This window comes from Onychostoma macrolepis, chromosome 01, assembly GCF_012432095.1.
Source record: "Onychostoma macrolepis isolate SWU-2019 chromosome 01, ASM1243209v1, whole genome shotgun sequence".
In the NCBI taxonomy this organism is placed as follows: Eukaryota; Metazoa; Chordata; class Actinopteri; order Cypriniformes; family Cyprinidae; genus Onychostoma; species Onychostoma macrolepis.
In genome coordinates, this window is record NC_081155.1 from 18,302,994 (window position 1) to 18,317,553 (window position 14,560).

General features: G+C 42.8%; 1 protein-coding gene across 5 annotated transcripts in view; it reads left to right on the forward strand.

Moving 5' to 3' along the window:
- ctnna2 (catenin (cadherin-associated protein), alpha 2) overlaps nucleotides 1-14,560 on the forward strand; it is a 489,293-nt gene that overhangs the window by 399,351 nt on the left and 75,382 nt on the right. For all 5 annotated transcript variants that reach the window (XM_058790056.1, XM_058790072.1, XM_058790064.1 and 2 more), the window contains one exon: nucleotides 9,023-9,175. In XM_058790056.1, coding sequence (XP_058646039.1) covers nucleotides 9,023-9,175 — 153 coding nt within the window. The remainder of the gene's footprint in view (nucleotides 1-9,022; nucleotides 9,176-14,560) is intronic.

Sequence of the window (14,560 nt, forward strand, 5' to 3'; positions counted from 1 at the left end):
GAGATTGTACCACGTCACAGTTTGGCTATCCACAGTCACAGAGTGTTCTCTGAGCTAGTGGACCTCCTAGCGGAGTAATTCAGCAGTCACGGGGCCAGTCATGGAACTATACCCAGCATTTGTCAGACCTCTCCCCCAGAGGCACGCCTCTCAGATGTCACCGAGTGCTTGAGCTCCCATAATGCTCTGCCACCGAGCACTGCAGAGAATGAAAATAAAAACAAGAATAACAGCATAAGCATAACACAAAGAGGGAAAGATATGAGGTACAGCCTTTCAGCTGTTTAGAAACCAGATGAATAATACTGGAGGTGTGGGAACGTACCGCACTGAACTAATACTCTTAAATATCTGTTCTTATGCAATTAGCAGTCCCCACACACACATCCCTTTACACCACTTTGAGCTATGTGTCATCTGTCATCGCATTCCTAATAAATGTGTCTGTCAAGTCCTCCCTCCCAGCTCTCTGTTGACGGATAGCTTACTCCAGGATGCTCCTCTAGTGAACAACACTTCTCTGAACATATGCTTAAGCAAGCTCTCTCTCTCGCTTTCAGTTTCTCTCAATGGGTTCCATTTTGTGAATCGCAAATAGAAACAGTTTCAAGTTCCTGCAATGCATGTGCTTTGATGAAATTGCTCATACTATAAAAAAGATGATGAACTAATTTGTTATTCTGAAAATACACAAACCTTTTGCATTTTTATTATTGACTCTATGTGGATATGTGCAATTATTGCTATTGGCATATGGCTTGTTTTTGTGACCTTGTGAAAGGGTTGGCATCCAACTGCTATTCTGACAGTGTCTTGTTACCACAGCTGCTTTGACTTCTTTGGAAGTGTTTAGCTGACAGCTACTCTTAATCTACATCTAAGAAATTCTCCTAGAGACAGACACAGAGAAAGGCTCATAAATCTTTCCTGCTCTCAAACGAAAACTGCTTTTTCAAAGTAGAGCTCAGTTTTAACACTTCTAAATCAGTTGTACATTTCCTACATTTATGAAATTCTCAAGCAGAAATTGTTTCAATTTTAAACAATCGCTCTGAGTGATGTCTGCAGTCTGGGGAGTTTGGGTTCCCTCAGCTCTCTGAACTGTCAGGCTACAACTGTACAGTATACTGCAGCCATTTCTTAAAACTTAAAGGGGATTGCTTGTGCGCAGCGTGTAGTATGCATGCTTTGACATTTTTACATGACATCCTGTGCAATTCCCAGGCATACGTAAGCATCTTAACATTGACATGTGTATGCAAAATTCTTGCAGTATTTTATTTTTTTTTTTTAACTGAACCTTTGTGTTATATTCAGAAGCAGTTCCAGTGAAATGTTTTGAATGGCTGTTTTAGAAGTCCTCAACATTAGTTACACTACCCTCCGAAAGTTTGAGGTTGTGAATATTTTTTTATGTTTTTGAAGTCTATGTTATTCTCACACAAGCTGTGTTTACTTGATCAAAAATACAGTTAAAAAAGTAACATTGTGTAAAAAAATATTACTATTGAAATTTCAAATGAACTTATTTGTAACTGTAGTATTTTGTAACTTTATAAATGTGTAACTGTCAATTTTGATCAAGTTTAATACTTGCTTTCTGAATAAAATATCTGATTTACATTCATGCACATGGAATGCACTTTTATTCAAAGTGACTAGCATTGCATTCAAGGTATTCTTTTTATCAGTTAATGCATTTACTGGGAATCAAACCCATGACTTTGACATTGCTACGTAATGCTCAGGAATGCTCTTGAATTTCTCACTGACTGCAAACTTTTTTTTAATAGTATTACTATGGAAGCAGTCATACTGAATGAAAAGCCATCATGTAAACACTTCAGTTGGAAAGAGAAAGAGAAAAAAGAAAAAAGAAAAACAATCATATTGTGAATAACTGCTATGTAAAGTTACTTTTGCAATTATAGTCATGCATAGTACATCGTAGGATAACTCTTTTCAGGCCTTGGTGGATAGAGACAGACCATGGAAAATTAAGTGTTGCATTTTAAGCATGATCTATAAAAATATTATATTATATTATATTATATTATACATATCCCTAATCCTACCCGATACCTAAACTTAACAACTACCTTACTAACTATTAATAAGCAGAAAATTAGGACTTTATTGAAGGAAAAGTCGTAGTTAATAGTGAATTAGTGTTCCCTATTCTAAAGTGTTACCATATATATATATATATATATATATATATATATATATATATATATACATACATACAGTATCTCACAGGAGTACACCCCTCACATTTTTGTAAATATTTTATTATATATTTTCATGTGACAACACTGAAGAAATGACACTTTGCTACAATGTAAAGTAGTGAGTGTACAGCTTGTATAACAGTGTAAATTTACTATCCCCTCAAAATAACTCAACACACAGACATTAATGTCTAAACCACTGGCCACAAAAATGAGTACACCCCTAAGTGAAAATGTCCAAATTGGGCCCAAAATGTCAGTATTTTGTGTGGCCACCATTATTTCCCAGCACTGCCTTAACCCTCTTGGACATGGAGTTCACCAGAGCTTCACAGGTTGTCACTGGAGTACTCTTCCACTCCTTCGTGACGACATCACGGAGCTGGTGGATGTTAGAGACCTTGCGCTCCTCCACCTTCCGTTTGAGGATGCCCCACAGATGCTCAATAGGGTTTAGGTCTGGTGACATGCTTGACCAGTCCATCACTTTTACCCTCAGTGTGTTTAGGGTCGTTATCATGTTGGAATACTGCCCTGCGGCCCAGTCTCCAAAGGGAGGGGATCATGCTCTGCTTCAGTATGTCACAGTACATGTTGGCATTCATGGTTCCCTCAATGAACTGTAGCTCCCCAGTGCCGGCAGCACTCATGCAGCCCCAGACCATGACACTGCCACCACCATGCTTAACTGTAGGCAAGACACACTTGTCTTTGTACTCATCACCTGGTTGCCGCCACACACGCTTGACACCATCTGAGCCAAATAAGTTGTTCTTGGTCTCATCAGACCACAGGACATGGTTCCAGTAATCCATGTCCTTAGTCTGCTTGTCTTCAGCAAATTGTTTGCAGGCTTTCTTGTGCATCATCTTTAGAAGAGGCTTCCTTTTGGGACGACAGCCATGCAGACCAATTTGATGACCGGCTTATGGTCTGACCACTGACAGGCTGACCCCCCACCCCTTCAACCTCTGCAGCAATGCTGGCAGCACTCATACGTCTATTTCCCAAACACAACCTCTGGACATGACGCTGAGCACGTGCACTCAACTTCTTTGGTCGACCATGGCGATGCCGGTTCTGAGTGGAATCTGTCCTGTTAAACAGCTGTGTGGTCTTGGCCACCGTGCTGCAGCTCAGTTTCAGGGTCTTCAGGGTCTCAAACTTCTTATAGCCTACGCCATCTTTATGTAGAGCAACATTTTTTTTTCAGATCCTCAGAGAGTGCTTTGCCACGAGGTGCCATGTTGAACTTCCAGTGACCAGTATGAGAGAGTGAGAGTGATAACACCAAATTTAACACACCCCCATTCAGACCTGAGACCTTGTAACACTAACGAGTCACATGACACCGGGGAGAGAAAATGGCTAATTGGGCCCAATTTGGACATTTTCACCTAGGGGTGTACTCAATTTTGTGGCCAACGGTTTATTAATGGCTGCGTGTTGAGTTATTTTGAGGGGACAGCAAGTTTACACTGTTATACAAGCTGTACACTCACTACTTTACATTGTTGCAAAGTGTCATTTCTTCAGTGTTGTCACATGAAAAGATATAATAAAATATTTACAAAAATGTGAGTGGTGTACTCACTTCTGTGAGATACTGTATTTTATTTTTTTTTGTTTTTTGTGATAAGGACAATAAACCATTTAACTGAATGTTAACTTTAGCTGTAGTTAACTTAATGTTGTATGTTTGGTTACTGCATGTTTTTTCCACTCACAATAATTGTCAGACCCCCCACAGTACTACCGCGGACCCCCTGTTGAAGACCCCTGAGGGTATTGTTTACACAAGAGAATATTAAGGAATCTTTTGTAAAGTAATAGTTAAACCAAAAATGGAAATGGCACTGCAGAATTTAAGATGCAGTATAGCAATCGTATTGAACTGATTCGTACTGACACAAATGTAGTCAATGTCACAAAGACAGACACGGAAAGCGAGAGCCCCAGAGAGGCGCCACTCCCCGTTTTGCCTTATAAAAAAGCCCTGCATTGCAGCGCAGTCGAGGCTGAAGTCAGTGGGCAATGCATTAATGCAGGCAGTGGGACTCAGGCTGGAAGTACAGTGCTCCAACTCACTGATAAAGTCCTCAGTAGGCCCTCACGATCAGGGATCAGGGTACAGTGGTACCTCAGTCTGTCATAGTGGAGTATGATAACAGAAGCAGTTGATAAACCCATGTGCTTCTGCTGCTCTCATCAACAGTCTAGAAACACCTTCCCACAGCCTGTCTTCTCTGCTTTCTTATTTCTATTTCAAGAAATTGTCAATTGTCGCACTGCCACAGCGTCCGTAGCATCCGCTCATAGATGTGTGCATTGACTCAAGTGTTATGTGATTCTCTGTGAGAGATGGAACCTATCTGTTATGTGAGTGCTGTTATGTGGAAAGTGTTATGTAAGAAACTGCTTTTTATTTAGACTCAGTACTCCCATTAGAGTTACCTTTTTTTATAATACATTTTAACTTGTATTGCATATACGATTTCAATGAGCTGTAGAAATTTAAAACCTTCAGTTGATGTCAAGCATCGATTATTGTTCTGGATAAAGTGTTCTGCTTTCATGGCTGAATCATGTCAATGCTTGCTCTACAGTTTAGTGGTGATGGTATATTTTAGTTCAAGTGCATTAAAAAATCATTAAACTTAAATAAATAATAAATGAATGAATTTGTTGACAATTTTCTGTATTCTATTGGCTCAAATTCCTGCAATGATAAGAAACAATCACATTAGGTTCGCAAATTCATCCTATCTTTTATATAATTATTAATCAAAGGGGCTTCCTGAGACAGCATGCAGGGATGTACCTTTCGGTTTGGCCAGGAGCAAAAACATTCAAATCAATGCTAAAGCTTTAACCTAAATGCCATCTCTCCAGAGCAAGAAAATCATTTCTCTGGCTTCCTCTACTCTGCCCTATAAGACCTCTGCGGTGATCATTGAAGGGGAGGGAGCTTTGCTATCAGACTCATTTACAGACATGACAGGAAGATCAAACAGCACATCTCCACTCACTCTGTTTCTTTCCCTCCACCCCCTATCCTCTCCAGATGTCATTGTTAATACTAAATCAGTGCTGTTACTTCATTCTGATTTGTATTGGCTGCCTTTTCTGCTAACCAGGTACAGAAGCATGTTTATTCTGTGATTGCCCTTGACATTTTAATAAGAAACGTCAAGCCCTTGACCCAAAGCTTCTGCCGCTGTCTGCAGAGAATCCAAATTCTAAGACTGACAGGCAAAGTCGATTTTGCCATGTTCAATTGTTTTGCATGATTGTTGAAATCGAAATGTTACGGTCTCTCAGTTGTAAAATAGGAATAAAAACAATACCAAGTTTTTCAGAAATGAATTTTTAAAAAGGTAAATTGGTGAAGAATGTGTGAATAAATCAACAGCATAATGAACTGCTTTTGTTTTCTCAGATTAAGGAATCAAACATCTGTCAGCTTTGTTCTGAGCCCTAGACTGAGTAAATTACAGAAGATCTCTGAATTTCATTGCCGATTTGACTTACGTTCTCGGTGGCATTTGTTTTTTTTTCATGTTGTAGCAGGTGGTTAATCCTTAAAAATACACTTCCCTGTTTGTAAGCGAAATTAACAGACAAGCTAATCTCATCTCTTAAGATCCCCCCATTTGTGACATTAAAAGATTTATCTTTTGGCTTGGCTTAGTGCATGCTTTCTTCCTTATTTTGTCTTTGTTTCTGTCTGAATTTGACTTGATTGAGTTTGCTATGCTGATTTTTTACTGCTGCTTCAGTGCCATATGGATGAAGAGAACAAAGGATTAGGGAGAAATTGGGAAAAGAGGCAGAAAGACAGAAAGGGGAAGATGACAGGTAGGATCACAAGATTTCCATTTTTTCAGTCCCTCAGAGCAATTTAAAGCAAAGCACTTCCTCTCCTCAGTGTTTCCAATTTTTGGCTTGCTGTTTTTGTAGTCTGCGAGGAGTCGGCGGAGCACTCCATTCGTCAAGCTTTTTTTCCAATTTAGTCCTGAGATTACATGACTATAACTTCAGTTCCCTCTTTGAAAAAGACATTAGACATGAGGGGCCTCACTGTGGGCTATACTTGTTGTCTTGCCAATGCTAGCTATGCTATTGGAACATTTAACAAGCTTTTTCTAGTGAGGGAATACCGTGTTTGATTTAGCATGTTGACACATTTGTAACATGCAGTATATTAAATAGAGGTTTAAAGGTCTGCAACCTGAAAATGAGATTTTCCCAGTAAACAGAAATTAATCTCACTGGCATAATGATGATAAGATGCAAACGGAACTGACCCTAAAATGCCATGGCCGATGTCGAAGGAAAATAATTATGGCTTAAATAATCTTAATAAAAAAAGCAGAGACAGATCACTTGCTCTCAAGCTCCGTGAGAACTGAAAAATTAATTTTAAGAAGGGGTGGGGGAAATGAAATGCCGTCAGACTGAGTCCCAGTTTAAGATTATTAATATATTCAAATACTAGTTCGGTACTGTTCTTCTTCTTTTTTATGTAGTTCATTTTGTCACAACGTGACTCATGTACACTCTAGTGCATCTCTAGTTTTTTAGGCAGTATAAGCAGAAAATGATACATTTTGGTCACTATTTTTCTCTTTCATTTTCCCTGGGGTTGCACCCAAACCATTAAGAAGACAAGCACACATCCTTTACCAGAGGTTATTAGAGACAGAGCGCCAAGGTTCATTAAAACATTTCAATTAAATCATCGGCACACGGGGAGAAGGATCATTACCTACAGAGTGTGCTCTGTTTTCTGAATTTCATGCTCAGGTGGCCAAGAACTCCTCCACTGAGTGCTGCACATTGATTGAAAAGATGACGTCCTCATGCTTGGCTCTGGTTTCATGGCCTGTTCCATAGCCCAGCGTGGCCTTAAACTTCCTTACATGCCAAAGAGAGGAGTTGTATTTTATACTTTTGAGGCAGTTATTGACTTAGTCAAGGTTTCTTGCAACAAAAACATAATTTTCTTTTTCCAAAAATGTTGACAATTTTCATTAGACTTTTTTACACAGTAAAACAGGTTTACAAAAAGCTATGAATATCCGTTTTTCAGAAGTTCACATGTTACTGATGTGTAAATGCAACCTCTTAACCACAAATAGTTAAAATATTTTTTTCCAGATTTAATAGATTTTTGAACTGAGAAACTTAAAAAAATCCTGTTTTCTGTGACATTTCCCCTTTAAGGGTGTCTCAAGTCTCAAGTTCTGACTGGCCAAGTTTCTTGCCAGTGATGGATTATGCGTCACCTTTAGCTATAATTTATCATTACTGTCTGCCCACCATGGCCTAGCACAGGGTTTTTAATTGGTTAAGATATGTGCATGCCTCACTGAATGATAATTATTGCTTGTTAGGAGTGTTTCCCATCATCCATTAGAGGACATGTGTCTTGGGACTCTACATGCTGCCCCATTAGAATAGCCCCCAATGCTTTCTCTGCATATAACTGTGAATATTGCTGATGATGTGTTTCTGCTACTAAAATCAGCAATTATGTAACAATAATTGTATAGCTACAACCTGTTTTATAAGAACACAAATTAATAATTTGATATCCTGTTTCAAGAGATATTTTAAGCGTTTCTTCTACCTTGAGGCAAAATGCAAGCTTGTTTATTTTAGGTTGATGTGAAACTGGCTTATGCTCAGGGCTAGTGACCCAAAGGTTGCTAGCTTGATCACTGCAATTAGCAAGCCATGAGCTATTAGCATTGCTCCCCTAAGCAAAGCACTTAACCTCAAGTTGCTTACTATTCCTTCCTTGCCTGCTACTTTCTTTTAAGGTACTGTAGAATTTGCACTTTCGCTCTCTTGCTATGCCCACACATTGCCATGTCAAATGTAGTCATGTACTCTTTTATGAACTTCATTACAATTTAGTAGTTGTCTTAGGTTATTTTTTTAAAGGGATAGTTCACCCAAAAATTCAAATTCTGTTATTAATTACTCACCCTCATGTCGTTCAAAACCCGTAAATCCTTCGTTCATCTTCGTTTTATGAAGCTACAAAAATACTTTTTGTAAAAAAAAAAAAATGTACACAAAAACATTTCATGAAATTATGGTTGATCTGCTGATGTCACATGGACTATTTTAGCAATGTCCTTACTTCCTTTCTGGGCCTTGAACGTGTCAGGTGTCTATGGAAGGTCAGAAAGCTCAAGGATTTCATCAAAATTATCTTTATTTGTGTTCCGAAGATAAACGAAGGTCTTATGGGCTTAGAGCTACATTAGAGTAATTAATGTCAGAATTTTCATTTTTGGATCAACTATCCCTTTAAGGCCTCTTTGATTTCACCGCTCCATAGATGCTAGTAAAGGGTTTGAAATTTTGCCATCAGACATTTACAACCCTGATAATTGATTCAAAAACTTGTGCATTCCATAAGGAAAATGGATTTCACATCACAATCTTCCAGGGGAAAACCATTTAGATGAATGTGAATTGTGCCTTTATCCAGGTATTACAGACCCTCTTGAAGCATCTCAAGTGTATCGAGTTTTTACATAACTGTGTGTTGGAGCTAATGCACCTATAAAGGTGCCTTCTGTTCAATTCTGTTGTGCTCCATCTAGCTGTTTTTAACACCAGAACACTCTTAAGCTATCCATTAGAAAATGTGTTAAGCCCGGAGTGTACCGCTTGTAAATGCCCTACAGTCGGAGCTCCAAAGTACAAGTTCAAGTGCTGGACAGTTTATGTAGGACATGAGCTGATCCCTGCTCTCTCTCTCTCTTTTCTCCTAGCTAAGGAAGGCTGTTATGGACCACATATCTGACTCTTTCCTGGAGACCAACGTGCCTCTGCTGGTGCTGATAGAGGCGGCCAAGAGCGGTAACGAGAAAGAGGTTAAGGAGTATGCGCAGGTCTTCCGCGAACACGCCAACAAGCTGGTGGAGGTGAGTAACATAAAACTCCCCCTCACTCAAATCCCTCATCTCATTCAGCCCGAGCGGATGATTCTTATCTGGGGCACCGCAGGCCACTATCAGTCAGAGCACGAGGTGGCCTTTAGGAAGTCATTCGCCAAGCCAAGGCTATTTAATGGCGGAATATGATGCAGTCGAGCTCAATTCCATAATGACAAATTTGTGTTTGATAACATGGATTCGGATCACAGAGGAGGAATGACACCAGGGAATGGCTTTAACATTTTTTTTTCCCCTCTTTAATATCTCCCGTGACTCAACTTCAAAGATGCAGTTCATTCCCATTATCAAAGAGCAATATGGTGACTGAGGTGAAACGGCTGAATGGGAAAGAGACGCTTATCTGAAAGTTGGTGTTAGAGGTTGATATGTCAAAAATGCAAAAGGGCACGTAACGTATACTGAACTGAACTCTTCAAAAGCGTTAGAGGATCACTTCTGAGTAAAACAGATAAATCCTTTTCCCACACTTGCTTTCGCTCACTATATAGGCTATAGCACACACAAGTATGAGTGCACACATTTTCCTAGCTATATCAAGGGGGGCATACACCACAATTTTATTACATGAGAGCTTCAAAAAACGGTGAGATATTCTGTTTGCTGTTAAAGTCTGTGAGTGGCATCTATATTCTTGCTTTCCTAAAGAAGAGCTTAAAGAGCAATCTGCTTTTGACTCTGAAATACTGGGTTCAGCACTCAATTTTAAGCATAGTATCAATAATGTAACCAGTCTGAGAGAGCAGTTCCCAGTGCTTTTAGATAGACAGGAAAAGTTTTAAGATCAAGTTCCATAATATATTTACTATTAATGTGCTTAAATTGGTCTTCAAAATATGCATATTATCACATGCAATTACCTTCAAATCTTCTCTAAAAGATTTATTATTGTGATGTATGTGTGTTTTTTGTTAGGGTACTTCCACCCTGAAGGTCTTGAAGCAGCATGAACATTCATATTTAACAGCTGATAAATTTAGTTCACAGTATATGGTATCAATTCTATACATTCTGGTATATTGACAATATAGTATATTGATTATCACGTTTTGGTAGAAAAGATTTTGGTCATATAGTCCAAGTATTTTAGATAGGGAGCTCTTATGAAGTTACTTGTAATAGATAATATAGTATCTATGTATGTAACATGCAGTGCTAGTACAAGGAGCGCACAATGAAGGGGTAATCACAGGGATGGGCAGTTTTTATGATACATGTATTTCAAATAACTATTTCAAATACAAAATAGGGTTTTGTCTCACTCTCTCTCTCTCATGATCACCAAATCTGCATTTGTTTTATATAAAAAAATACAGTAAAATAATATTTTTCTCTTTTCTTATGATCACCAAATCTGCATTTATTTTGTGTATAAAAAATACAGGAAAAATCATTTTTTCAGTACTATTTTTGCAATTTTAAATAACTTTTTTAAATGATTTTAATATATTTAATACATACTTTTGATACATTACTTCTTGTCACAATTGACAACGTCTCTGTTATGTATGTAACCCTCGTTCCCTGAAGGAGGGAACGGAGATGTAACGTCAGTGTGACTGACTAATGGGATCTTGCCAGAGAGCCCAATCACCTTCGAGTGTTAACAAAACAAGCCAATGACAGTTGGCGTGCGTGTATCGCCATGCGCACCCCGCCCCGCAGTGCGGGTATAAAGGGAAACGCACATTAGTTTTCGCTGAGGAGCCGAGACTGTGTGCCTCGGCTATACAGCAGTGGTACAGCAACTGTGGCGATGGGACGTTACGTCTCCGTTCCCTCCTTCAGGGAACGAGGGTTACATACGTAACCGAGACATTCCCTATCAGTCAGTCACGTTCGACGTAACGTCAGTGTTACTGACTAATGGGATCCCTTGGAAAACGCCACTATTGCTGACCCCTTCCAGTGCCCTGCGGAAGCCGGCAAGTCCCCCCACACCAGTTGGGATGGAAGATAGGACAGGGCTTAGGCAGAGATGACAGGCACTGCTGTTCCCTACAGTGGATATGGATAACACTGGGAAAGCGTACTCCAAGTAGGGGAATGCTACGGAAGCCATATCCTGTGTAAAGGAGGTACCATGTGGAGATTACACATATTGATTACATAGATTACACGATTGTCGTGTAGCATCGATTTGAAGTGGCGCAGAGCAAGCCATACTGCTAGCAACTCGAGGCAGTTGATATGCCACTGCAGTCGGGGCCCTGTCCAGAGCCCTGCAGCTGCGTGCCCGTTGCACATGGCACCCCAGCCCATGGCAGAGGCATCTGTTGATACAACAACATGCCTGGACACTTGCACTAGGGGCACTCCTGCCCGAAGAAAGGCAAGGTCGGCATGGAGTTGACCGAGTTCAACTCCATGCCGAGAAAAGAGATCCTCTGCACAGGGGAGAGTTTGCTCTTTTCCCAGTTGACCCAAAGCCCCAACCGGCTGAGGTGACTGAGCACCTTGTCCCTGTGTTCGCACAACAGCGCTCGAGACTGGGCCAGTATGAGCCAGTCGTCGAGGTAGTTGAGAACGCGAATGCCTGCTTCCCTTAATGGAACAAGGGTTGCCTCCACGACCTTGGTGAAGACACGAGGCGACAGGGATAGCCCGAAGGGGAGGACCTTGTACTGATATGCTCGCCCTTCGAACGCAAAACGGAGAAACGGTCTGTGTCAAGGGAGGATCGAGACATGAAAGTACGCGTCCTTCAGGTTGATCGCTGCAAACCAATCGAGTGGACGGATGCATTGAAAAATGCGTTTCTGCATCAACATCCTGAACGGGAGCTTGTGAAGGGCCCGGTTCAGAACACGCAGGTCCAAGATTGGTCGTAACCCACCGCCTTTCTTGGGTACGATGAAGTAGGGGCTGTAAAACCCTGATTTCATCTCGGCTGGAGGGACCGGCTCTATCGCGTCCTTCGCCAGCAGGACTGCGACTTCTGCACACAAGACAGGAGCATCTTTGTTCAACACAGAGGTGAACCGAACGCCCCTGAACTTGGGAGGACGCCGGGCGAACTGAATCACGTAGCCGAGTCTGATGGTTCTCAGGAGCCAGCGAGACGGCCTGGGGAGCGCTAACCAGGCCCCCAGAGACCGTACAAGCGGGACCAGGGGAGCCACCGACGTACCCGCGGTGGGGCAGCGAAGTGGAGCACAGGGACCCGACTCGGAAGGCAGTGCGTCCCAGAGTGGGGTCTGAGTGCGTGGTGCGACATTTACCTGGCTCCACGGTTGGGCAGGGGGCGCGGGAGAAGGCATCGTGTCCTCGGACCGGACCCTGCTGCCCGCTGGTGAAAGGAGAGGGGGACAGGGGTGTAGAGACTGTGTCTCGTGCACCGCCATCCTGGCCCTCTTGGGACCCAGAGAAAAAAGGAAACTGCTCTTTTTTTGAGGTTTTGGGTACCTGGGTGGAGACAGCAGCAGACCGCCGGGGCAGGATATGACGAAACGCCTCCGTCTGCTTCTGTGCGGCGGAGAACTGTTGGGCAAAGCCCTCCACCGCTTCGCCGAATAGGCCGGCCTGGGAGATCAGGGAGTCCAAGAAGCAATGCTTGTCAGACTCCCTCATATCCGCCAAGGTCAGCCATAGATGGCGCTCCTGGACCACCAATGTGGACATCGTCTGACCTAGGGCCCGTGCCGTGACTTTCGTCGCCCTTAGGGCGAGGTCCGTCGCTGTGCGCAGTTCCTGCAGCACACCTGGGTCAGCACCACCCACGTGCAACTGCTTCAACGCCTTGGCCTGGTGGACTTGCAGGAGGGCCATGGCGTGCAGGGCGGAAGCGGCCTGTCCAGCAGCACTGTAAGTCTTGGCCATCAGAGCGGACGAGAACTAACAGGCCCTGGACGGAAGGCCTGGATTACCCCTCCAGGCGGCAGAGCTTTGCGGGCAGAGCTGCATGGCAATAGCGCGCTCGACTGGGAGGATCTCCACATACCCTCGGGCCGCCCCAACGTCGAGGGTGGTGAGGGCGGAGGAGGGGCCAGGCCTGTTTTGGGCAGAAAAAGGTGCACTCCAAGACCTAGTCACCTCCTGATGCACCTCCGAGAAGAATGGAAACGGAGGCGGCTGCTGACGATCGGCCTGCGCCCCCAGGAACCAATCATCCAGCCTCAAGCGTTTGGGAGAAGGAGGCGGCCTCCAGTGCAGCCCGACGCTCTCAGCGGCCCAGGAAAGCATAGCAGTCAGCTCTGGATTTGACTCGGACAACGCCACTCTTCCTGACGGAGGCAGCGCAGCCGAATCATCATCTCCAGAGCCTAGCTCGCCCTCCGATGCAGCGATCGACATCCTGTTATCCGCTGGTGCTCCGAACGAGATGCTGGGCCCCTCCCTGACCGGGGTTCCCGAGGGCTCGTCCGGAAACATCAGATGGTGCGATGCACTGGAGGAGTGAGAGGCCCGCAGAGAGGCACTCGACGGGGAAGTTCTCACTGTGATCCTCAAGTCATCCTGACCATGAGCCGAAGTAGCCCTCCGAGAACCAGAGGAGCTAGAACGGGGCATGGCAAGGGGGATACCCCCCCCGTTTGACGAGGAGGTATCTGGAGCGCAGAATCGCGATGGTCATGTTCCCACAATGAGAACATGACTCATCCACGAGCGCTGCTTCGCAGCGATCGTGACCGTCAGATGAAGCCAGGAAACGACCACATCCAGAAACACACAAGCGGGAAGCCATCTTTAAAAAGATGCCCGTCGCTCATGGAGCTATTTTAGATATTGCTCTTTTAGAAATACTCTTTTAGAGAAGTGCTGAAGCGGCCAGAAGCAGCAGCACTGGACAGCAACCTCCGCTGACGCGCCATAACACCAACCGCTTCGTTTGCTGTCTTGCAGACACTCTCGGAGATTCGCGCTAAAAGGCTCGGTTCCGAAGTGAAAAGCTTATGTGCGTTTGCACGCGCTCTACATTTATACCCGCACTGCGTGGCGGGGTGCGCGTGGCGATACAAGCACGCCAACTGTCATTGGCTTGTTTTGTTAACACTCAAAGGTGATTGGGCTCTCGGGCGACGTTATGTTGAACGTGACTGACTGATAGGGAACTTTTGTTCTGCATGTATTTTTGTGAAAACCTTGATACTTTTCTTAAGGATTCCTTGATGAATAGGAAATTCAAAAGAACATTAAATTATTATTTTTTTAACAATATGAAAGTCTTTGCCATCACTTTTGATCAGTTTAATGCATCCTTAATAAATAGAACTATTCTTTAAAAAAAAGTAAATAAATATATAATAAAAAATAACTCACAGACCGTAAACTTTTGTAAGGTAGTGTGTATATAAATATATATTATTTGTCCACCTCTTTTCCCTTTGAGGACATCCCCAAAATGAGTTTTGTCAG